This window comes from Dromaius novaehollandiae, chromosome 27 (assembly GCF_036370855.1).
Source record: "Dromaius novaehollandiae isolate bDroNov1 chromosome 27, bDroNov1.hap1, whole genome shotgun sequence".
Taxonomy (NCBI): domain Eukaryota; kingdom Metazoa; phylum Chordata; class Aves; order Casuariiformes; family Dromaiidae; genus Dromaius; species Dromaius novaehollandiae.
The window spans coordinates 5358071-5382200 of record NC_088124.1 but is presented as its reverse complement, the minus strand read 5'-3'; the positions used below and the strand labels follow the sequence as shown (position 1 = coordinate 5382200).

The window sequence follows — 24130 nt, the reverse complement described above, 5'->3', positions numbered from 1 at the left end:
GGTAATAATTCCAAAGGAGAAAATTTAAGATCAAGAAAGGTATTAAATAAACTCGAATTACTCCTATAATTAAAAGACAGCTGCCCATATTTGTATTGTCAAGCCAGTCTTCTCAGATACCCCTGCACACAGTGAAACGTTTTAGAGGTACTACTTTTAATAAAACTGAGGAACCAGTCTCTGAAAAGATTCAAGTGTAAAGTAAAAGTGACTTGCTATTGCAGAAGCTGCCATTTTTATGGACTGTACTTTTTATTTTTCCATGATGAAAGCTGTTCCTTTTCTAAGTAAAATGAGTAATTACAGGTTTCTAGGGGATTAAAAGTCAAACGAACCCAAAACCTTCCTTGGAATTTCTTCTATTTTACATAATTTGTGCCTGTTCTTTACATCTGCTGACTTGTACAGGGAAATAATTGTGGCTGTAATGAAATCAGTACTGATAATGAAATTCATACCAGCTGGACTTAATTTGGTGCATTTCAGCCTAAGAAAAACATTTCACACTGAATCTAAGACTCATCAGTGCAACAAAGAAGTCACGTTAAGTAACAACATGAAAGTGCGTAGATTTACTGTAGATACCATCGCCCAGCATAATGTAAGCTGGGAAATGGAGCTCCCTCGGGCGCATGGAGGTGCCAACTGCTGCTAGGAGCGTAAAATGAACGGGGAAGGGCGACGCAGTGCCCACGGCAGCGGGTCCCGTGTGCGCTGGGGGTTTCTCCGTCTCCAGCGCGGAGCACGGAGGCCGCGTCGGTGCGGCCGGGCGGCCTGGGGCGTTTGTGTATTCAGCCCCGTTAGCCCCCTCTGAAGTAGCGCAGTCCGGCCCTGAATGGAGGCTCACTTCCATGACAAAGGAGCTGCGAGCGGCGGGATGGCGCCGCGATCACCCTCCTGCTCTAACCTCCCTTCCTAAGCCGCAGCGAGCGCCGCTTACCTCAGCGGCCCGCGGCTGGGCCCGCCCGCCCCCAGCCCCACCGAGGCGGCGGCGCGAGCCGGGCCGCGCGGCGACCGTTGGCCCAACGGTCGCCAACGGTCGCGCCGCCGCGGGCCCCCCTGAGGCGGCGCGAGGCGCCGCGCGGGGACGCTGTGAGGGGAGCCGGCAGGCAGCGGGGCCCGGGCCCGCCAGGGGAGACCCGGGGGGCGGCGCGGCGGGGGCCTCGACGCCCCCGGGGCGGCCGGCAGCGCGGCGAGGCGGCGCGGCGCTTCCCCGCGTTTTCCCTCCAAAACCGAGCCGGGCCCCCGCGCGGCGAATCTGCGGGCCGCGCCCCGCGCCCCTGCAGGCCTCCGGCGCCGCGGGTAAAATGCGGCCCGGGGAGCCGCTGCCACGGGAGGGGGGGGCTCAGCGGGGGCCGCTGGGCACGGGGCGGCGGCGCGGCGGCGGCGCGGGCTCGTGGCGAATCTGCTCGCCCGCCCCTCGCTCGCGCTGTGGCTCACAGCAGCTTGAGTGTGTGGGGCGTCCTCTCCTTCCCCCCTCCTCCCCGCGGGGAGGGGTGGGCAGGCTCTGCCCGCCGTGATGGTTCGAACGGGCCAATGGGGCGAGGCGAGCCGCCCCCCGCGGCCAATGAGCGGGGGAGGAGGTGGTGCCAGCGGGCTAGGCTGCGCCGCCCCTCGCTCGCATCCTCTCGGCGGTGCGAACGCGACCATTTTGCGGGGGGGATCCGCGAGCGGCGGCGACTGAGGCGGCGGCGAGCGGTGACCGGGGCGGGGGGGGACGCGCGGCCCACGCAGAGGAGCGGGAGGCTCCTCCGGCGCGGAGCAGCGCGGCGCGGGCCGGCGGCTGCGGCGACCGAGGGGGAAGAGGCGGCTCCGGAGGCGCGGCCTGAGGCGCTGGGCCCAGGGCTCCCGCTCGCTCCCGGGGGGAGGGGACGGGGCCGACACCGCGCCGACAGCAGGCGGCCGTTTTTTCCTCCTTCCCCTCCTGCTTCGGGCGACGTCCTCCGGGCCGGGCCCCCAACCGCCGGGCGAAAATGTCCAGGCCTGTCAGGTGAGTCCTTGGCAGCGCGCGGAGGCCCCGCTCCCGCCTCCCCTCCCACCCGCCGCGCCAGCGCTGCCTCCTGCCGGGCCCGGCCCCCGCCGCGGCCGGCGGCGCTAGGCCCTGCCCGCGCCCTGGAGCAGGCCTCGCCGCAGGCCGGGCCGGGGGCAGCGCGGGGGCGGGGAGGCTGCGCGCTCGCTGGAGGGCGGCCGTGCGGCGGGGCGCCCCGCACGGCCGCGGGGCGGCTGCATGGCCGCGGGGAGGAGCGTGTGCGCGGCCGGGGGGGGAGGGAGGCTGCGCGAATGCAGCATGGGCTGTTTTCTCCCTGGTTTTTTTCCTTTTTCATTTTCTTCTTTTTTCTTTCTTTCTTTTTTTTTTTTTTTTTTTTCCTGGGAGGGCGGTGCGAGCGCCCAGCCCGCCTTGTTGCAGCCCTGGTGTAGGGTAGCGTGCGTTGCCCTAGACTTGCTGGGGGAGAAGGGAGGTGGCAGCGCGTTTTGCCGCACGCTCGTGCCGGTGAGGAGAGGAGGCCTGGAGAGGCCGCGTACAGCCAGCCGTGTCCCATATTTTGCGACGGGGAAAGTGAATATTTGCGCTCTGCCGTGACCCACTTTGGGCAGGGAGCGTGCGGAGTGCACGGATGTAACGCGATTTTCGCGCTTCTCGTGGGGGAAGCAGGCCCCGGCGTAGCTCCGCGCATGCTTTCCCAGGCGAGGGACTGAAGCGGTAGAAAAAAAGCAGAGCATGCTGCACGGTTTTGGGGAGGGGGAGGGGACAGGCATGCGATATGCCGTGACCAGCGAGGGTTTGGAGGAGAGGGGATGTGCATACAAGTTAAACCACGTTTAGGGGAGGAGTTAGGAGGAGCCGCCCCCTCTGGTGGGAACAGCACTGCACACACGCCCTTTTCCTCTCGCCTTAAAACTAACTGCTCTCTCCGAGTCGGCTTCCTGCTGGTGGTCTGCCCCCTCCCCACGAGGGGCCTGGTGTTAAGTCGTGGGCTTGGGGAGGAGGAAATAGCGGGCCGTTTAGCTGCACGGGCTGTATTCTCCCCGGCAGCAAAGGAGGTAGGTCGCAGTGTTTGTGTCTTACGAAACAGCATTGGATCAGGAGCGTGGAGCTCCAGGGAAAGCTCCCCTATGCTGCTGAATTGTGTTAATTTTGAAAATGCACAGTGTACAGAACTTCCCCATGCTTTTGATAGTTTGCCTACAGGATTTTCATTTTTTACACCTCAGTGTGAACTTGTGATTTAATTTTTCTTTGTAGAAAAGGTAAGATGCTTCATAATGTATACTTTGTTCTGGAACTTACTCATTTTCAAGATATATTAGGTAATTGGTTGTACTTTTTATTCCCAGTGAACCTGATTTAGGTTATGGAATAAATACATTGATTTTAGAATATGAAATGAATTTTGGTTATGAAACTTATATATATAATATATAGGTGATAAGCCTTATATTTTAAGTAACATCTGTTAAAACAAGATAATTAAAAAAAAAAAAAGATTAGGACTACCTTGCTGATTAGGGAGGAAACACTTGCTTTGCAATGACTCTTTTTTTGGTCAGTAGTATATTTAATTCCTGCATGCAAAGGTAAGGGTAAATAAATCTATTAACTTCCAGTCTTAGGGAGTTGTCCAGAAGGTGCACTAATAGGACTGTGTATACTCTGCTCTGAAGCATCAGTTTTTGGCCTTTTGCAAGACAGGATGTTGGACTAGATGGACTAGTGGTCTGATCTTGAATGACAGTGTCTGTGTTCTGGAATACAGTGATGATGTGACTTTGCTGCTCAGTGTGACACTTCAGTGTACGTTCTGCTGGCAATATACTTGCCAGCACTGGAGTCTTACTACAGGTAAGGAAAGTGTTGTATCTTTAAAAGTATGGTTTCTAAGGTTTCTGGTATTAATGAACTTTGTAAGCAACAATTTCTAAACCAAAATAATATCTAGAAAATCATGCAGTGTTGTGAAACACCTGACTTGTCATACCCACAGCTGACATGTACTGGTCTACAGCAAAATTCAATGCCAAAGTCCAGCAGGCTGTTAGTGGTAGAATACCTACCTTTTGGCATGTGCCAGAAATAGATCTAGCTGTATTTAATAACCCTTTCGGGACAAAAATCTTCACTTGCCTGTCTATTATATTGGTTCACTTGGTAGTGACTGGATAACTCCCATAATAGATTTTAATCCAAAACTTTTCAAATTGTATATATTTTTTTTCTGGATATCTTACAGTATTGATAATAGGGAAGTCTAGTGAAAGATTCCTCATCAGAGTTAGTTTTAGTGATGGGAGGGCTTTTCTTAGTTTGGTGGTCTTTGAATTTACGTCTGCTAGTTTTTAGTTAATACGTATGCATCAAACAATAGAAATTAGGGATATCTGTTGGGTTCTATTCTATGGAGAAGTAGAAGATTAGCTTCAGACTGATTCTGACTGTTGAAGTCAGTTTCTTAAAACTGTTCAGTGAAGAAGTAGTAATAAAGCCCCCTTATTTACAGACTCCATGCATTTTAATTCAGAACCAAACACTTTCTACTTAGCTAGAGTTCTCTTAGGTGGATGGAGATGGTATCTGCATTATTGTTATGACAAGTAATAAAAATTATAACCTACAGTTGTTGAATCTCCACATCTTACTCCTAACTATTCTGAAATACTGCAAAGAACATGTAGAGTTGGTGGTTATGTAGTTACATCCTTATCTATTCTTGAATATAAGTGATAACATTTTGATTTACTATTTTTATGTACAGCATCAATTAATACATCTTAATGATGTATTTTAAGTAAGAATTTTGACTTTAAATTTGATGCAATTCATTTCTGCCTGTTACTCACTGGTCACTTTCACTTGCTGGTACTCCTCTACTACAGGTATTGCGAAATGAAACAATATAGGCAAGTATTTAAACCATAGCTTGTTCATTTGTTTTTGGTTTTTTAGATTAAAATCAATAATGAATGGATTTATTTCAGTGTTTCAAGGCTTTATAGCTTTATGTTCTTAGTTCTTCTGTAGTAGTAGCTCTCAAGTCCCAGTCTTTTATTGGCACTTCAATGGAAAGGTGCTCCTTCTAAATTGTAGTTGCAGGAAAAAATAAATTTATCTATTAAATGTAACTTGTTTTGTTGCCGGTATTATACCTGGACAATGTAAATATAAATATTGTTGTGATCCTGGAAACACTCCATGGGGTAGCAGGAAAGCAGCACTTCCTAGGGGACTGGCATTTAGCTTAGATAAGAATGTGTGGTAATGTCCAGAGACATGCTAGAGGCTTTCCAGGTTAAGTAAAAAGATATGATCCTTGCTCTGAAAACTTTAAAGAGATACAAAGGCTGAGGTAGAGGTACAATAAAAATCAAATTACCATGAACAACACAGACTGCAGAATTGATTCTTTTTCCTTGCCACTCAGCATCAGAGCACTTCTGTATTGTATCTTCAAAATATTCTCATTTGTAGTTACGTTCAAATGGAGGATGGGCACAAGGCTGCTTAAACTGTTGCTGCATAAATCATTTAATTGTTTTATGGAGTTTCAAGTCATGTGTATCCCTAAAAATTCTGCAGATACCATGAGCAGTGCCTAGTCTTACAGACGTTTGGAGTTACACCAAGTCCAGACCCAAACAATGACCTCTGTAATTGGGAACCTCTAGTCGGTGAGTCTTGTCTGAGTACAGTTGTGCCAATTTTTAAATAGACTAACACCATAGTGACGTGTTTTAGGTAAATAACTGTCACTAGGCTTAAATGTTTCAACTTCTGATGCATTATTATAAGTTGATGTCTGCTTATTTAAGGCCTAAATCTAGCACTGCATATTTGTATTGCACAATTTAGGAAATATTTCGTATAGGTATTTTCAGTCTGTTTGTCCATCTATATAAAAAGAGGCACCACAGTGATGCTTTAAATGACAATATTTATTGGTAATAAGTAGTCCTCAAAGTATAACACCTTTACCAACTGGAATGAGAACCAGAAAGTGAAACTGACCACTTTGTCTTTACCAGGCCTATATGAAGCCTTTAAATGAAGAAAAGTTGATAACACTTTTCGTAAATACTTAGCTTGGTGGTTATGTTGGTTAACTGCTGTATTAAAAACAAAAAAAAAAGCCAGTAGCTATTTAATCTCTCATTCATTTTACTTCCCAGATTGGACAAGAGGATAGGCTCATGTTTCTGCTGATAATCATTTGACCTAAATGTTCCTCTTCACTACGTGATATAATCAGTTATTAGTTTTTTTGAAGACTTCCTGTGGCTTTGCTTTTCAGGAGTATATGTATTTTCTAAACTTGGACCTTTGACTTTACCTATGGATTTTTAACACCTGTGGAAATACCATGGATCTAAGCATTCCCTTCTTTAAAAAACAAAAAAGCTTTTTGTTTGGTTGTTACACTTTGTATATTCCACTCTTGAACTCTTGTATCCTGACATATCACAGGATCACAGAATGGTTGAGGTTGGAAGGGACCTCTGGAGATCATCTAGTCCATGACATCTAATCCTAGACATGTTGACTTACACTGAGGTTTGAGGGAACCTCATTAGCTGAAGATGAGGTATTATTATGCAATCCTTAATCAGTTGTGTAGGCAGTTAGGTGTACTTCTAAAGGTTAATATTGCTTTTCATCATTTTTAAAACTGTTGTTAGGTATCAAATATTAGTTGTAAGGGTTACAATACAGTTCTGAGTTCTAATTAAATTACTTGAGTATTGCTATGCTAAATAAGTACTTCCAATGTAACATGTAAATGAATTACTAAATGAATTACTCCTGAAATTATTCCTGACATTTTGGACTGGCAGCTGATACTAAAAACTTACACTTTCAGGGCCCCTCTTCATACCTTTTCTCCCAGAGTTTCTTCTCACATGCACACTTCACATTGAGCTGAATTAGCAAGTACATTATATTAAAATTACACTGTATGTTTTAAATCATATTGAACAATATCCTTTCCAGCTGTCTACTAGACTGTCTTTTTTTGTGCTCAGTCTAACTGAATCTAACAAATATTTTCATGTCTGGTTGCTTGTCCTGTCATCTCTTAGCGTCTGCTGGTGGAAAAGAGATACTCTTCATTGACAAAACCGGCAAGTGTTCCCCCCCACACACCTAGATCTTAACGTCAGTGAGTTTATCTACTCTGCAGCCTTTATCATGGTGATCTAATGAAAGATGCAGTCTGTCTTTGCAAGCTTAATGATTTTGCAGAGTCATTAAGCATTGCACATCAGTGCTGTTGACGGTTGTAAAGAAGATTGTAAGTTGGTCTAAATGGGGTGCATGATGAGTATAGAATGAGAACGGTGGATGCAAGAGCAGTTTGTTTCACATTTCTGCCCTTGTGGGCTTATCTGGTTTTAGTGGGAAGACCGTCTCATCAAGTTTCTATCTTCAGTAATACCAGTGTAGATACTCCCTCTTTCTCCCTACTCTGCTCTTTGTCCTGCAAAGCAAAACAAAGAAAAACAAACAAACAGCCTTCTCTCTTATTGTTTTCTGCCATAGTGATATTTTTATAATACAAAAATCAGTGCTCCTGTAGACAAGGTAATGAGTGTATATCAGGATTTAATTTCTAGCTGGATGCTTATAGGGTACACTGCTTAGAAAGTGGAAGGAGATCTGTGACATTTTTTGTTAATGTTTTTTCTAACTATTACCTTTTCAGTACTTATCGATTTAATATGGGTCTCTAACTGAAATAAGCAAGATGAAACTCAGTATGACCAATTTATTACAAGGTGGCAGTATTACAATTTCCATCTTGCTTGTTAGATGAGTGATGTCTAAAACCATTGTTCTACAACTGCTAGAACAGAATATTCTTTTTTCTGATTATGTTTTTAGAGAAAAGTGTAATATGTGATACATGCACCAAACTAAACATCATCTTTAGTAATTTTGTTGTTCTTCAGATGCTCACCAGAATAAACTTAGTGTTTTTACATGTAAGATGTGGCAGAAGACAGTTTTCAGGAAGACTGCCTGTTGGAACAGGGGTTTGAGTTTGAGGCCTAGCCTGTGTGGTGCACCATAAGATAAGTCTTAATAGTTGTATTCCTAATTTGGTATTTTGCAGTATTCAGACTACAAGTGGGCAGTGCTCTGCAGCACATCATGTTTGTACTTTGTTCTACTCGTGTTTCCCCTCAGGCCTGAATGTGATACAACCTGTAGAAATCTATTGACTGGTCTTGCCTTTTTTGTTTGCGTGGGCTTTTTGTGGTTTGTGGGGGAGGCTGACTCTTTTGAGTGGGTTGGTGTAGGGTTGAAGTAAATTGATTATACTGCTTCATCTCTTGAAGTCTGCTGCTGTAAGCCACGAATAGAGGCACTTGTACAAGAGGGAGGTGTATAATTGATTTCCAGTTGATCAACAGCAGGAGTGCAACTGTGATTTTTGGGGGATATCTTTCAACTGAACAATCTTATCAGGAATGTGTGGTATTAATCTCAAAGTATGGTTCAGTTATGGAAAGTGAATGTGAAATTCAACAGTCTTGTTCTCTGCAGTTTAGGAGAAGCAAAGGGACTTGTGGTTCATGTACTGGATGGCATTTGAGTTGACTTCTATTTGCAGCAGTCATCAAGTCTGTGATAGTGGGTAGGTCGCTTAATTTCTCACTTGCCAACTCTTTTGCAGCTGTAATAGCGTGATACTACCTCACGTGACCGTCACTGCAAAATTAAGTACATCGTTGGCTTTGGGTCATAGGGACCGTGAAAAAGGGATGTGTGTGTGTAGGGTTCTGCTCTTATGCCTTTCTCAGTCTCCTCCTGCTTCTCCTCCTCCCTTTTTGCGTATTGGCCATAAGAGCAGGACATTTGGTATCTGACTCTGAGATGTTAACAGCGGTGTGTTAGATCACAAGTGTAGTTCAGTTGCATAGCTGTCTTGTTCCCTTGAGTAGCTGGATTACAGGGCAGTTATACCTTATCAATAGAGTAATTAGGACAGGTACTGAAAATAATAGCCCAAAACCTACTTTTATTTTTTAGGCTTCAGTAAGTTTGAGAAACATATCTAATTTTGTTGGCAAGTGAGGCACTGATTTAAGTAACAGCTGCTTATTTAGTTAACTATATTTATCTAGAGTTGGCCATTATGTTTGCATTATTGATACCTGGTTACTTTTGCCACTTTCAGTTTAGAGAGCAGAAAAGGTGCTGATGGGGTAAAGAAAGTGTGGGTCTGTGCTCATTTGCTATCCAAATACATAGGGTGTGTAAAATGCATAGCTTTTCCTATTATTGTGTCAAATAATGCAGCTAATCATCATAACTCTCTCTTAAATCTCATTAGAGAATCAAAGTAACTAACTGACAAAGCACCCCAGAATACCCTGGTGGCAGGTATTGAAAACTTCTCATGCTTTAGAAAGAGGGAACACATGGGGGAGCAGATATCTGGAGGAGGAGGTATGAGAATAAGCATGATTATATTGAGCTGTAAAAAGCAGAGTTCCTCTCCCCTGGTCCTTTCCCCACCCAAAAAGTAGTTAAGAAATGGTTTCTTGAATTTGTGATGATATTTGGAAACATCTTAGTACACTCTTCCCAAATTATTATTTAATTAAAGAGTTGATGAGTCAAAACCAACAATTTCAAGCATTACTACAAGAAGTTGAATGTTTCGATTTTATTTCAAGAGTATCGTTTTTAAAATCACTAAAGACTATTTGAAATGCGAAGAGTCTTTTTGCAGGGACACAGGAAGGAGACATAAATCCTTTCTTTACTTTTCTAAATCATTCTGAAAGGTCCTTCAGTAATTTGGTCTGGAAGATATCATTGATTGCAAAAAACCCACAACCATGATACTTATTTATAAAGCTTCTTTGCTTTTTATTCAGTAGTATATTAATAGTGATTATCCCTGCCTGGCCTGTGTATTGGCACTGGCTGATGTTATATGAAGAGTAATGCATGCTATATAGAAAACTTGTAAAACAAGTGCTGTTAATACTAGGAATATATTTAATATGTTGTGAGCATGTTAAATTCACCTGCTTGTTTTATACCTGGAATTCTATTCTTAAATATCCCAGCTTTGAGACCGGGTGTCAGGAGGAGGTTTGGCTTTCAAAGTTTCAGCGTGTTTAAAAAGAGGAAAAAAAGAATCACACCTTAAGTGGTTGATTAAATAGTTTAGCATCTTAAAATCCATCTTTAATCTTAGGATGCCAACACTGCTTTTAAACACTGCTTTCAGTAATCGTAGCTGAAAATGAAGCAACGGTACAACAATTTCTATGGTTTTAATAGTGAAAGAGCTGCATGGCACAAGTTAAGATAGCTCTTTCTGACTGTAGTTGTGAGCCATAAGAGTCCTGCTTATCAAAAAGCACCTACAGGTTCTGAGAATATAATCCAGGCTATTATAATGACTCTCTTGGAAAACACTAGAATGTACTGGGTGCTCATTGCTGACTTTGAAGGTATAAGTGACTTATTTGTGAGAGGTTTCTTGGGATGTTTTCGGGGGTGTGACTTTTTTATTCTAAACTACGAATCCTGCACTGGAAACAAGTATATGGTACTTTCTTGTTAGCTAAAGAAAGTTTTGCATCTCTGAGATTATGAATTGCTGATTTTCCCCCTTTTTAACAGGAACAGGAAGGTGGTCGATTACTCACAGTTTCAGGAATCGGATGATGCTGGTAAATGACTTTGTTCTTAGCAATATAATGTTCTTGAGATACAGCAGTTTATTATTTTGCATATGAATTGCTTTGCTTCTAGTCACATCTTTAACCTAAACTCTAAGGCGTTTCTGCTCTTCACAGTCTCTGAACTGTTAATAAACATTTGAAAATGTAATGATTCCCAGATGTTTTATATTAAACAAACAATAGTGATAGAAATCTTATTATTTAATGCTTGTATTGTTGTAGTGCCTTTAGGCAGTTGGCAACAACTGTCGTCTTCCTTGGTCTATGTTATGTTCTGTGGCAAAATCTCCCTGATGCCACTTTTTTTTTTTTTTTTTTAAACAGTAAAATATGTTTTCAATTTATTTTAGTGGACTCTAGTTAATCCCATAATGCCAGGCATTTCTGTGAATTGGATCTAAAAAAAATCTTCATATTCTGTGTGAATTAACTAAATATTTCTGGAAGCCATATGGAATATGTTTTGTGTTCTTAGAAAATAGACATGCTGCTACTGTTTGCTAAATGAGGCTGCACTGATAATTAATGGAAACAAATATGCATAACTCTTAACTGCAGTCCTGTTATTCATTGTATAAGGTATTGTGTAACGGTTGTAAAAAGTTACACTGTAGATTACTATATAACAATATACTTTTTCCATCATAGGACGGTAAATAAAGTTTTTGTTGTTAAGGACATAGAGCTATGTATGGATATTAATTTTTAATAGATTTGCTTAATAACTATGTGTTTCTGACTAGCTGTAAAAATAAGGTATTGTTTCCTCTTATGAAGCTTGTTGTATATTTCTTAGTACTTTTGTGTCAAAGTTGATTGTATGCTGTATTTTTATTGTGCTGCTGGCAGTTGAAAATATAAATTACTAGTTTAAGAGAAGACTTTACTTTTATAAAGTTTTGTTTGAAGCTTTGTGATATTTAAAGGGCTTCCTTTTGTGTCTGAAATGGTCATTTTAAGATACAGCTGAGGAAGTCAGTTTGCTGTGGAGCTGGTAGTCAGTTTGCTGGGAACTAGGAGTTTGATTCAAAACCGTTTTGCACTGTCCTGTCCAGATGAAGATTACGGAAGAGATTCAGGTCCCCCATCCAAGAAAATCCGTTCATCTCCCCGGGAGGCTAAAAATAAGAGGCGATCTGGGAAGAATTCTCAGGAGGACAGGTAAAAGACACACTTAATCTGTTTAAAAACTTAAATTTAAAACATCTTAAATTACTGGCATAAAGATCATCCACTTACTTGCACTGCAGCTTTCTTAACACTGTGCCTTACTGTATTCTCATAGCATGCTAGAAAATGTGAAGTAACTGTAACCATGGGAAGGCCCTTTATTTTGTATCTAAGCTTGCCTAGTGTAAATAGTTAGGCGTATGTAATGTACTGAGGTCTTTGTTGCAACGCTGTGAACCTTGGTGTTAGCATTTAAATTGCTAGCAACTTTATCTTGTAATCTCATATCATGTCTATCTTGGTCATTTGATCACCTTTTTTAAGTCCCACCTTTCAGTGTTCTTGAGTAGGAACATACACTATATGTCTTGCCCATACTGATCTTGATGTAGATAGAGAGTTTTTTTAAGTAAGTTTGGTGCTTGGAGTGGGAATTCAGTCACCAGTTTTAAGCATTTAACTTGTCAAGTCTTTTTTCTGTAAGAGCTTTCTTTGTTTTACAGTCAGTCATCTTTCAGGCATCAATTTGCCTCCAGTTTGTATATAAATTTGATTAAAGAAAAAAATTCTGAGGAATTCGGTTTTAGATTGCCTGACAGAGAGACTTCATGCTTTTCTTCCTGGGAGAATGAGGGGCAGAAAGATTGTGCAAGTGCAGAAATGGCTTGCTATCTGTTGTGCATAATAGGTGAATTCCTTTGGACAGTTGAGGAAACATGGCTCTGTGCTGTGTAACCTGTGGTTCTAGGCATTATGCTATATTTCTCTTGGACTAATAGTTGGGCCTTACTCAAAACTGTACAGAAGTAGCCCATCTGCAAGGAAGCTGTCAGAATTCAGATTAGTATGAAGGATGAGATCTGCATGTCTACAAACCTTTTCCTGTATGTGGGGAGCAGGATCTGCTCAGAGAAATGATTGTAAGTGGAATTCAAAGTCTGCAGTTGGAGATGTAGAACTCTCAGTTACAAAGCTTTCATAACCAGCTTGGATGTTGAGGTCTGTCTTATTCGAATAGGCAGAGAAATCGTGTGTAAAGTATTTGTCACTTGTACTTTAGCATTAAAACAGCTTTCTAGAGTTAGACAGTTGTAATGGGAAAGAATTTGATCAAGTTACAAAAACGAGGAACCAGTGCAATTATCCAGGTAAGTTAGTGGCTTGATGCATTTCATTCTCCATGGTTTTTCAGTGTACTCGGACCATTCTTGGGAATAATAACTGTTTGGGACAATACACTGGCAATAGTAGTAGGGGCGGTTTGTTAGTTTTGTAGGGTCTTTGTTTCTAATTTCCTGTTTTTTCTAATTCAAAAACCAAGTAGCTTATTTTGATAACTGAGTTATTACCAGCGTGAAAGGACTCAACTCAGAGTGATGCCCTATAGAATAGTGAACGTGTCTTTTTTTTGTGGAGTGAAGGTATCTTGCTTTTCACTATTTATCTATCATCAACATTACCATAAGAAACATGGTAAAGAAAAAAAATGTCAATTGACTGCTTTTGTGACAGAAATCAACTTTAAGGATGGAGATTTTGCCAGCTGATTCTTATTATATAAGCCCAAGGTATCGCTTAACTCTTGCACTATTTGGTAGAATGTAGGTAACTTACCAGCAGGGCGTGCTTAAGAAGATTCCTTCCTTATGTGTCAGTGCTTTGAGGTAAAAGCTGCATATAGGCATGGGAATATTTGAATGGTCTGCCTGCTATTGTGACCTGAGAGGGCGAGACAGTTTTCACCCTGGCTTTTAACTGTCCCAGAGATAAGTGTGGGGTTTTTGTTTGTTTGTTTGTTTGTTTTAAACCTTGTTAAGAGTTTCAGGGAAGAACTCCTTTCTTCCTGCTGCCCCCAATTTGTGTTGCACTGTTTTGACACAAATGATGAATAGGAGTTTAATGCAAAGGTGGTATTACGCAAGTAGTTCAAACATCTACCTGTATTTCTTCTGGATAAATCTAGTTCATCCATTGCTTGACAGATTTAGTGTGAGCATATTATTGTAGCAGTTTACTTAGGCTATCCTAAGTGTTCTGCTTTTACAATGCTTACAGAAATACTAGAGGTCAAACTTCCAGAAAAGAGCTTGCAAATGCAGATAACACCTGAATTCAAAAACTGTCATTCTACAGATGTGACATTACATAAATAAATTGGGCTAGATATTACGTAAATAAATTGGGCTATACAGCTCCCAAAGTAGCTAAATGGTTGACCTTGAAGTCCCATTAGCTTTTGGGATTTTTAAGTTTGTAAGAGCACTCCTGTTGGTACTGTGAATGTTGCGCAGGGCTTGCATATGAAACAAAGTCATATATTCAAGTAATTGAAATCCATAGTTGTTTGATATAACAAATATAAGACTGAAAACAACTGGGCCTGATGGGCTCTAGTGTTATAAGTTATCTGAACTATTAAAAGGTCTTGAGAAATGTCGTGTCAGTTCTGATACCAAACTTGACAGTAGCAGTGCTTTGGTCTATCGTATTCCCTGACCTTTGGCAAAATCTGCAGCTCAACCATTCCCAAAACGTACATTGTACATCAGTGGCCTTCAGCAGAGTATTCACCGTTCCTACTTCAAACGCTTGTTTGATCATTGGCTGGAATGCGTGTTCTTAAATGCTGGAAGGAAGTACCTCTCTGCCTGATAGTTCTGGCCAATGGTAATGAAAAAAAGAGGGATGTGGGTAAGAACAGAAACAGTAACCTCCCTGATAGAGATACCCTCTGAGGATTGAAACAGGCACTGCTAGAGCAGAGTGGGGAAACTCCATCAGAGCTCAAACCATTTCAGAACTTCTAGTGCTAGTTAACTGGGCTACAGTGCTAGTTCTGACTAGCACTGTACTCAGAGTGAAGGATTCCAGAGAAAGCAATGAGATGAAGACAAGTAGTAACTATACATTCATTCAGAATAAAACTATATTATATTTATATACTCAGCCATGTATTAGTATATAAAACTTCAAAATCCTAGCTGTAAAATGGAAGACATCTAGATAATCGTTAGATTTCAGAATGAAGTGCATAGTTCATCTCAGCCTTGTTGTTTCCTGATTGGTTCACTTGACTGTCAGTAAACTTATGCTTGATTCAGAGTTTGAAAATTACCGTTTCAACAATAATAACTACATATATTTCTGAGTAGTCCTGGAGTATAATGTGCCAATCTCCAAGAAAAGTACAAATTTTCATGGCCCAGAAATCAGTTCATTCACTGAAAATTGATGTTTCTTTCATGTAGTATTGTTTGGAATCAGAGTTAAAACAGAAGCAGACCCTCTCTTTCTCTCCTTTTCAGTGAGGATTCAGAAGAAAAAGATGTGAAGACGAAGAAAGATGATTCACACTCGCCAGGTAACTAACCACGTTGCACTGCTAGCATAGCGTCAAAATGAAGACCAGTTTGCAAGAAAGTTGCAGGAGTAGGACTTAGCATAGGACAGAAATTATGCTGATTAGAAAAGCATGCACTTTTCTAATGTGCTTATCTTACCTGGATGCTGCTTCTACTTCCAGCTGTGGTTTGGGATATCAGATACTTTTTGCCTAATATACTGCTATAAACTTGGTCTTCACAGGTTGTTAATCTCTTCCCTGTGATTCTCATCCATATGTTTCACTGAGTGGTATTCAAGAAATTTCATTTTCTCACCTTTTCTTTCCAGATGAAGATTTTGGCAGTGAAGATGATGACTTAGGAGCAGATGATGGCAAAGCTGACAGTGACTATGAGAGCTCTCAAAAAAGCAAAAAAGGAAAAAAAGCTAAACCAGAAAAGAATAAGAGAGCCTCCAAATCCAGGAAAAGGCCAGCAGGTAAAGAAACAAGTATATTGGGGTTTTTTGTTTGTTTGTTTGTTTAGAAAAGTCTGTTATGATGATGAAGTGCAGCATTCAAGTCAGCATGAATGCTGAGTGATATATTCAGTCCCTGTATTGCACTGCAGCAGTTCTACACTGTGCATGTATTTCACTCAAAGTGGTATATAGTTCAGCAAGTTTCTTAAACTGTAGGAGAGAGAGAAAATACTACTAGTTGACCATAGCTACAGGCTTTGGCAGTTCTTTGGTTCTTCACCATTGCAGATAAGTTGCAGTCTGCGCAGTAGGGAACTACTGTGTTTTATATGCACAGTAGTAGCTGTGCCTTCTAATCATGGTTCCTGACACCTCATACTTAACACCTCTGAAACAAAACATGTATTTACCAGAAGTGCTTTAGTGCTATTCCATGGGGCAATAACACTCTTGTAAAAAGTGTGACTAGTCTCTGCAATGAAAGATACTGCACAGGTCCGATGTTGAGTGACTCCAGAAACACACTTGTTAGGCTGAATGTGACTGTGTTCTCCTCACAACTCAGTTATTCACCAAGCGTCTTGATTCACTTTCTTGTATATGACTTGACCTTTGTTTTGTCTACTCACTACCTCAAGACAGTTATGTAGTCTGTATTCTGTGTCTTCATCATAATGTGGTGACTTTGTGCTGCAGAGGACAGTGAGGATGAGAAAGAAGACCACAAAAATGTGCGTCAGCAGCGACAGGCAGCATCCAAAGCAGCTTCCAAACAACGAGAGATGCTTATGGATGATGTGGGTAGTGAGGAGGAAGAACAGGAGGATGATGAGGCACAGTTCCAGGAAAGTAAGTAGATGGGGTTATATGGCAGATACAAAAAGTTAAAATTAATGTGACATGGATTATATAGTACCAGATATGAATTAATGGATCTGGTCAAACAGCAGAAGGAACACTGTCTTGAATGTGACAGTGCAGACAAAAGTTATCCTACTTGGGAACTAATTCATTACAGCATATCTGTCCAACAGAGTAAGCTTACACTTTCACATCTAGAATTTTTGTTCAAAGTTTGGAGCACAGATAAATGTCTTCACAATGCCCCTTTAGGGCTGCTTATAAAGTTCTTAATGTTTCTTACTGCTTCTTGCCACCCATCTGTTTTGGGGCATTGATGCTACTTTCAGAGCATATGAAAGTACCCATTACACCTGGTTGATCAAAGCAGAAAAGTTTATTTCATAAAAAGGGATGGATTTAGTCTCTTAATGAACTGCAGTAAGTTCCTGAAATAGTGGGTGCCAGCATGATTTCAGAAAGGAGGAAGAATACCACTGCAAAGATTACTTAACTTTTTCTATGTGAAGAGATTCTCTTCATTTTGAAATGGGATATTTGGTATGGCCTCGGAGCATCTTTTGAGGACCTCACAGCATTTACGTGTTTCGTCATGCTGATATGTTATCTCTACGAATATGAAATCTTCTGCTATGTCAGAATTCCTTAGTACAGCAGCTATGTGGAAGCTTTCCAGGTTACAGAGTCCTAATTTCATGTCTCCTCAATCTAACTAGCAGGTATCTCAACCATATTTCTTCTACTTGTTTCCAAATGAATGAGAAGTTTTTCTTCACAAACTTAGTATCTTTGTCCTTTCAGAAGATTCAGGAAGTGATGAAGATTTCCTCATGGAAGATGATGATGATAGTGACTATGGCAGTTCAAAAAAGAAAAATAAAAAGGTGTCCAAGAAGTCCAAACCAGAAAGGAAAGAAAAGAAAATGCCTAAGCCCAGGCTAAAGGCTACAGGTGTGTCCATGGAAAGAAAACTAGCCAATTTGCTTTAGAAATCAGTATTTTTTTTTTTTTTTTTTTTTTTTTTTTTTTTTGCTGTATAAGACTTGGTGGAAATCTTGCGGGCCAGTAGGCAGTCATATAATTTTGAAGGGCTAGTTCATGTAACTTGCAATAAATTAAAGCAACCCTATGAAATAATAAAATGGCTTTAATTCTTAGCTAACAAAGAGATTGAATTTCTGTGTGTCTCATTGGCAAAACCAGTTAGATTGTACAACTTCTCTGCTCTGACAGTACAGTCTGGCTTTCTTATGTAACATATCCAAATAATATCCATAATTTTGTTTCAGGCTCTCAGTCTCCATCACATGTTTTCAGTGTAGGGGGAAGGGGAAGAAACCTGAACCAAAGGTAATTTTGGTGCACTTCTGCAGGAAGTCTAGAATAATAGTAGAAGCATGCATATTGGTTTGACAAGAGGCTAGCTCTGATAGTTAATGATGTCATATCCAGTAATTAGTCAGGACTTGCAATTAAGTAGTATTAAAGTCTCTTTAGTTGTCAGTTCTCATTCAGTTCAGCTTCCATAATATGGAATGCAGGAAATGCCATGCGTGTGATATGGTCAAAGCAAAATGAAACCTGCTACTCAAGTGTAAATCCTGCTTGTATAGAGCTATGTAATTTTTGTCTTTGTAACAAATCATAACTTTTAAAAGTCTTTTTTTTTTTCTTTTTTTCTTTTTTTCTTTTTTTCTTTTTCAGTGACGCCCAGTCCAGTGAAAGGCAAAGGCAAGGCAGGCCGCCCTACAGCTTCCAAGGCAACAAAAGAAAAGACCCCATCCCCCAAAGAAGAGGATGAAGAGCCTGAAAGTCCCCCAGAAAAGAAAAAATCAGCCAGCCCTCCACCAGAGAAGTCGGGGGACGAGGGGTCTGAAGATGAAGCACCCTCTGGTGAAGATTAAATGGCAGTTGAGGAAATCTTTGTTTAAAAAAAAAAAAGAAAAAAAGGAAAAGAAAACATACTTAGGGGTAGAACACGGTTTTGGCTGTGGCTTGACTCATGGGCTTTGAATGCTGTCTTTACTTTCAGCTGTTTAATACAGTGTATCCTTTTTTTAATAAGAGGAAACCCTTATACAGTAATATTTTGAAGTCACTGTTCTCTGTTGGCCATTCCGTTCTCCCTCCCCCACCAAATCTGAAAGCCATTTAAGACAAATTAACAGACCATTTAAATATATATTTTTTTCAAGGGATACTGCAGTTGTGAAGCAATAAGGTTTGAGACTGATACGTGGAAACCATACTTACAAATCGTTAAGTAGAATAGATTTCCCAGTGCTGGTAAGAGTTCTTTAAAACTATTATTCCTTATCTGAATATGGGGAAAAAATGAACCTATGCTTTAACAGATTTTTGTTGATACAAGTTTATTTGTTCAGAAAAAATGTAGTTAATGTGAATTCCGATTGAGGAGGAGGAAACATGGGGAGCAAACCTGTGTTTCTTTGGTTCATACAATTTTTTTCATTGAAAGCATTCAGGAAACTTGTAGGTGGGCCACTCTATTTAGAAAAGACCCTCCAACTAGGGTGGAAGATCTTTTTGTCTTTGCTGGATAGATTACCATTCCACTTTAAGCAAGTTACAGTTCATTCTATACAATTTCAGATGTACAGTCTACCAGCTGCTCATATCCATCAATTTTTTTTCTTTGAATGTTGGCTATAGATGGGCAGAGTAGGGAAGAGAAATTGAAAACAATTTAAAATTCTGGTTTCCATTTGGTATTGTGGAAATTTTCTTTAAAGTTGTTTCAAGGAAAAACTTTAATAGACAATATAGAACTAAATTCTGTAGCTTTTGGGGCGAGGGATGTCCTTTTATCAATGTGAAGCAAAGGATTCCTGTAATGCTCTGGTCAGTCTCGGATCCCATGAGTCACGCTTAAGTGTTTCTCTTCTCTCCCTCCATCTGTCCTCAGAAAGGCTATGTAGTCATACCTCTCAGGCTCTCCAGCTGCAGCGTTGGATAGCAGACTTCCATCAGTAGTGAACATTACCCCAATACCACTTCCATTTCTTCCTCCTTCCTTCCTATAGCATGGGAGGCTCTGCTCGTTCTGCTCCTGCATCATCATGTCTGCGTCTATCTGTTGGCCATCGTTCTGCTCCCTAAGCCTAAAAAGTGCTGAGTAGGGAACAGTATTAAATGGATGAAGCCAGGAGGAAATGAGGTTTGGAAGAAGTGTAGCAGGGCTATAGTTTTGTAACAAAAGCAGGATGTCCCTCTAAGTGCAAGATACTTGAGATTGTGTGGTGGCATTTTAATGTGTTTTTATCAAAGCAGCCATATCCTTTTTTAAACATAATTAAAGTACCCAGGCTTTGGTTTTCAAACCTTAATGCAGAGGTTGCTGCCATGTTTGTTGGTGGAAATATTAAAAACTGGACCTGCCATTTTTCTTTCTTTCTTTTTTTTTTCTTTCTTAAACCCTTTGTGCTTTCTGTATGTTGCTCACAGTTATCTCATAGCTGACAAACTTTGCATCTTTTTTTTTTTTCCTTGTCACTGAACTACACATGTTTTGTAACCAGCCTCTTGAAGGTAACATAAGGCAGCTAATTAGTTGGATTTCTGGTGCACATGCTACCAGATTTTTAATCCTGTTTGGATTTTAAAGAGCTTTTAGATGTGATACACTAATACAACCAGGAAGGATGCTTGGCTGAATAGCATAGGGAGCCTGAAGATACTGAGCGCAGTATGGAGCCTAAAACATGGAATGGAATATTAATAGCAGCCAAGTGGTTGTCTTGTGTGATTCATAGCCGTGGATTTTATAGAGGCTGGTAAATTACTTTACCTTGGCTTATACAAATTTTTAAGTTCTCTAACATTCTTTACTATAATGAAACTACTGTTGCCGTTACAATAAAGATGATCGGTGTTTCCATTGTAAATCTTTTTTTTTTTTTTTTTTTTTAAGTGTTTTAATTTTGCAGAACAGCTTAAGGCTGGAGTGAAGTAAAAGTCTTGAAAAAGAAGTGAATGTAATCCCTTCTCCTATCCTCCACCTCTTCCCAACTTCCAAATGTCTGGGAGAGCAGAGTCTCTTGCATTCCCTGCAGTCTTAGTCCAGTGCTTCTTGGGTAATATGGGAAAATAAATGGCCAAACTTTAAATGACGTTTGGACTAATTTTTGGTGGGTAGCATACACTTTCATGAGTGTCTGGTCCACATAATTATTCCCCTTCAGTCCAGACTATGTTTTGAGCTATTCTCGTCTATTGGCTTCTTAGTTTATGTTTGCTATTAAAATGTACAAGGATCACTTAAACATAGAATACCTCTAGCTGATCTGGTCAAACAGCTGTTTCTTTACTTGCTGGACCAGATTTTTTCTGAAGAGTGTATTTTGTAAGTTCCACTTAATATATATATTATATTTTTTTTTCTAACAAAGTTAACTAATGTTCAGGCTGTGGAAAAATACCTTTCCATTGTTCTCAGTTCAAGTTTTGGACTGTGGATTACTCTATGCCTGGCAGTTTTGACCCTATATCTTGTAAAATTATTCTGCTTTCTCATATGTTCTTCTCTAACGGCAGTTACAGGATGCATGATGCTTATCTTTGAGCTTTTGTCACAACCCAAACACTATGTAAATCCTGTACTACTTCTGGAATTTTGTAACTTTTTCTATATTGTATTGTTTTGCTGATCTTTGCAAACGCTAAGCCCAAATGGTCTCTTTCTGAATTACTCTGTTAGAAATACAGCAGTTTAAATTTTTGCAGATTGAAGAAAATGGTGAAGGCTAACTCTTTTTTTTTTTTTTTTTTTTTTTTTTTTTTTTTTTTTAAGTACAAACAACATTTTTCAGTAGCGGCAGAGCTAACGTTTTTAAATGTCCTTTTTAATTCTTTTGTATTAAGCATTCTGATTTCTTGAAGGAAAGATGTAAAAATGCCTTTCTTTAGGAGAATGAATAGTTCTTCGTGGAGCAGGAAGTGTCATTCACAGAAGGCGGCTTTGAAAAGATTCTCTTCTGTTACACAGCTGTAGTTTTGGAGCCTTTGCAGAGAGGTAAATGGATTTATTCCAGAGTTCAGTTAATCTAGTGCCCTGCCCTGGTCTCACTCTTCAAATGGTATTTTATCGCTAACTTCCATTAAATGTCCTTTTGTACATTCTGTTTCTGAATCCACACTACAGCATTGTTTAATATTTGTATGCAATTCGTACTGCCTTTAACTGACCACAAGGCTTGATCAGCAAACAAAATTTCAGTTGGGATTTCATATTAAAGATTACTTGCTTTAGTTTCTGTTTGATCAGCATGAAAATGCCAAATGTGTTAAGCTACATGGGTTTTGCAATGCATTGTGGGTGGAGCAAGATTGAGAAACAGGGCAGTCAGAAGCTTTTAATTTTGTTGTTAAATAACTTTCTTAAAGCAGAAGAGCGTGTGGGAGGAGGAGAAGCGCACCTAGCGTGCCCCCTGCTAGGGAATGCCTGGAATGCTCGGTAAGGGCTCTGTGCCTGCTCGGCTCCCGTGCTGCCACGTGGCCCTGTCCGCAGGTGATGTGCTCCCAGGGCGGTGGCAGAAGAGGCATTTGATTTTTGTCCCTGCCCCCCCCCCCCACCTTAGCCCCCTGCTCCCACCCCGCTGGTGATGGTCACAAAAAAGTACAATAGATGCTGAGGCACCCAGGTTAAGGAGGGAGGGAAGTAAACTAACATGCTGGAAGCTTTTGAGCTGTAGAAACTGGTGCTTTGCTTTATGTAATTTGTTTGTGAAGTGTTTATTTTTATAACAGATCATATTGTTGAACACATGGTTTTTAAAAACCACAAACTGATCCATGAGTTTCGGTATTTGAGAAGTGGATGTTCATCTGCTGGGGGAGGCAGGATACGAAAATGTAAGCAGATGGATGTTTAAAGGGACACTGTCACAGAATAGCTGCTGGGATATAGGGTATGTTTGGGGGGGGTGTCCCATCTATATGAAATACATATTCTTTATGTATATGATCAAACAGAAGATTTTCCTTGAGCTTTGAATACTTTCTTATAATACTGGGAAGTTTAAATACAAGTTCTGTGCATGAAACTGGGAAGCAAAGCTATTTTGTTCATACTGTCCACAGTGACCTTTTTTTTTAATGTACTATGAAGAATATAAGAGTTTCGAAAGATGACAGTGTCCTCTCAAGAGCTCCTCCCCAAACTAAGCATATCCTTGTTTTAGACTTCCCACTTCAGTAGATGACTGGCATTTGAATGTCTTTTTCATTAAACTCTTTATATTAAAATGAAAACATAAATATTTCTAAGTCTAGTCAAGTTCTCACTATGTGCTGACTATGTATCAACCACTATTAGAAACAACTCTGTAAACTGCCTGCCCCCCTTCCACTGCAGTGAATTGAATGGTTCGATCAGTCGGAGCATGCTCAGTGTGACTGCAAACACCATTGTGCATATGCTTTGTATATTGGGGCAAGGGTTTTTTATATATATATTTTGGGAGGGGTAGTGGGTGGGATGGAGAAATACTCAATCAGCTTAAGCCAGAATAATGTGTGTAAAAGCCCCTGAAGTATTTTGTGTGTGAGTGCGCGAGTGTGAGTGCGCGCATGGGAGTGTCTGACATCTTATTCCCTTTGTGTTCTGAAAATTTGTGAGTTTTACTTTTTTCTGCAGAAGCAATTGTTACAAAAAGTTGTAAATAAGAGCTACATAATTTTGTTTAACCATGAACATCATGTCACAGCAAACCCTGAACAATTAATTTTAGAGGAGGAAGAGACTCCAGGTAGGGCCTTGGGCCCTTAGCTATCAGCAAGGCACCATTAGATGGTATGCAGTGAATATTTGTCTTGAGTATTTGCAATCTCCAGTTAAGGTTTTTCAAAAATCAGGCCCTTTGCAGTTCCCCTCCCCACCCCCTTTTTTTGTTGGATTGTTTTGTTTTGTTTTAATCTGAAGAGTGGTCAGAAAAAGGGGCAGCTGCAAACAGTGTTCCATTTCTGCTGGCCCATGATCAGGGTGTGCATGTAGACGTGGCTGTCATCGCTGGGCCTGATAGGGTTGACAACTCTTGCAATGCCTTGACAATACTGAGACCTACAGCATGGTACTGGGAGTTAAGTTTGAATGTAACATTAATGCTTTATTTAAAATAAAAACAACACTTTTTTTTTTTTAAAGGGGTTGAAGTGAACATGACTTTGTTGACCATGTTCGTGAATTTATAGATGCAACATTCATTGGTAGAATTGTGTGATGGTCTTTTGTGCTACTTAATTTTACATATTCCAGTCTCTGTATGTACCTGCAAAGAAAGAAAAAAAAAAAATAACAAAACCCTGCTTTGCTTTTATTGAAGGGTTCCCAGGACTGCATACCTGCTCCTGAGCTCTGTTTTAAGTATGTGTATCCTTCGCTTGTATTTTGTATTAAAAAAAAACACAAGGAAAAAGAACCCTTTATTGTTCAGCATGTTGGAATTGTGTCCCCTCTTTTATTTTTCTCCTTTTTGGAATATATTAAGCAACTCATTCTTCTGTATCTTTTATTTTCTTTTGTAAACTTTTTGGTTTTGTTTAAAAATGGCTTTATAAAAGGGCTTTTATAACCCATAAA

General features: G+C 40.7%; 1 protein-coding gene across 2 annotated transcripts; it reads left to right on the top strand.

The window, feature by feature from the left end:
• The first annotated feature begins 1583 nt into the window (after positions 1–1583).
• NUCKS1 (nuclear casein kinase and cyclin dependent kinase substrate 1) lies at positions 1584–24130 on the top strand. 2 transcript variants are annotated; one of them, XM_064498068.1, is made up of 8 exons: positions 1584–1990; positions 10637–10686; positions 11754–11859; positions 15174–15229; positions 15541–15690; positions 16369–16521; positions 17338–17484; positions 18238–24130. In XM_064498068.1, exons 1-8 carry the CDS (start codon positions 1974–1976, stop codon positions 18435–18437), a joined length of 879 nt encoding a protein of 292 aa, XP_064354138.1. In that variant the 5' UTR covers positions 1584–1973; the 3' UTR covers positions 18438–24130. The 2 variants fall into 2 exon arrangements, with proteins under 2 accessions (XP_064354138.1, XP_064354137.1); XM_064498067.1 differs by having other exon boundaries at positions 1585–1990; positions 17335–17484.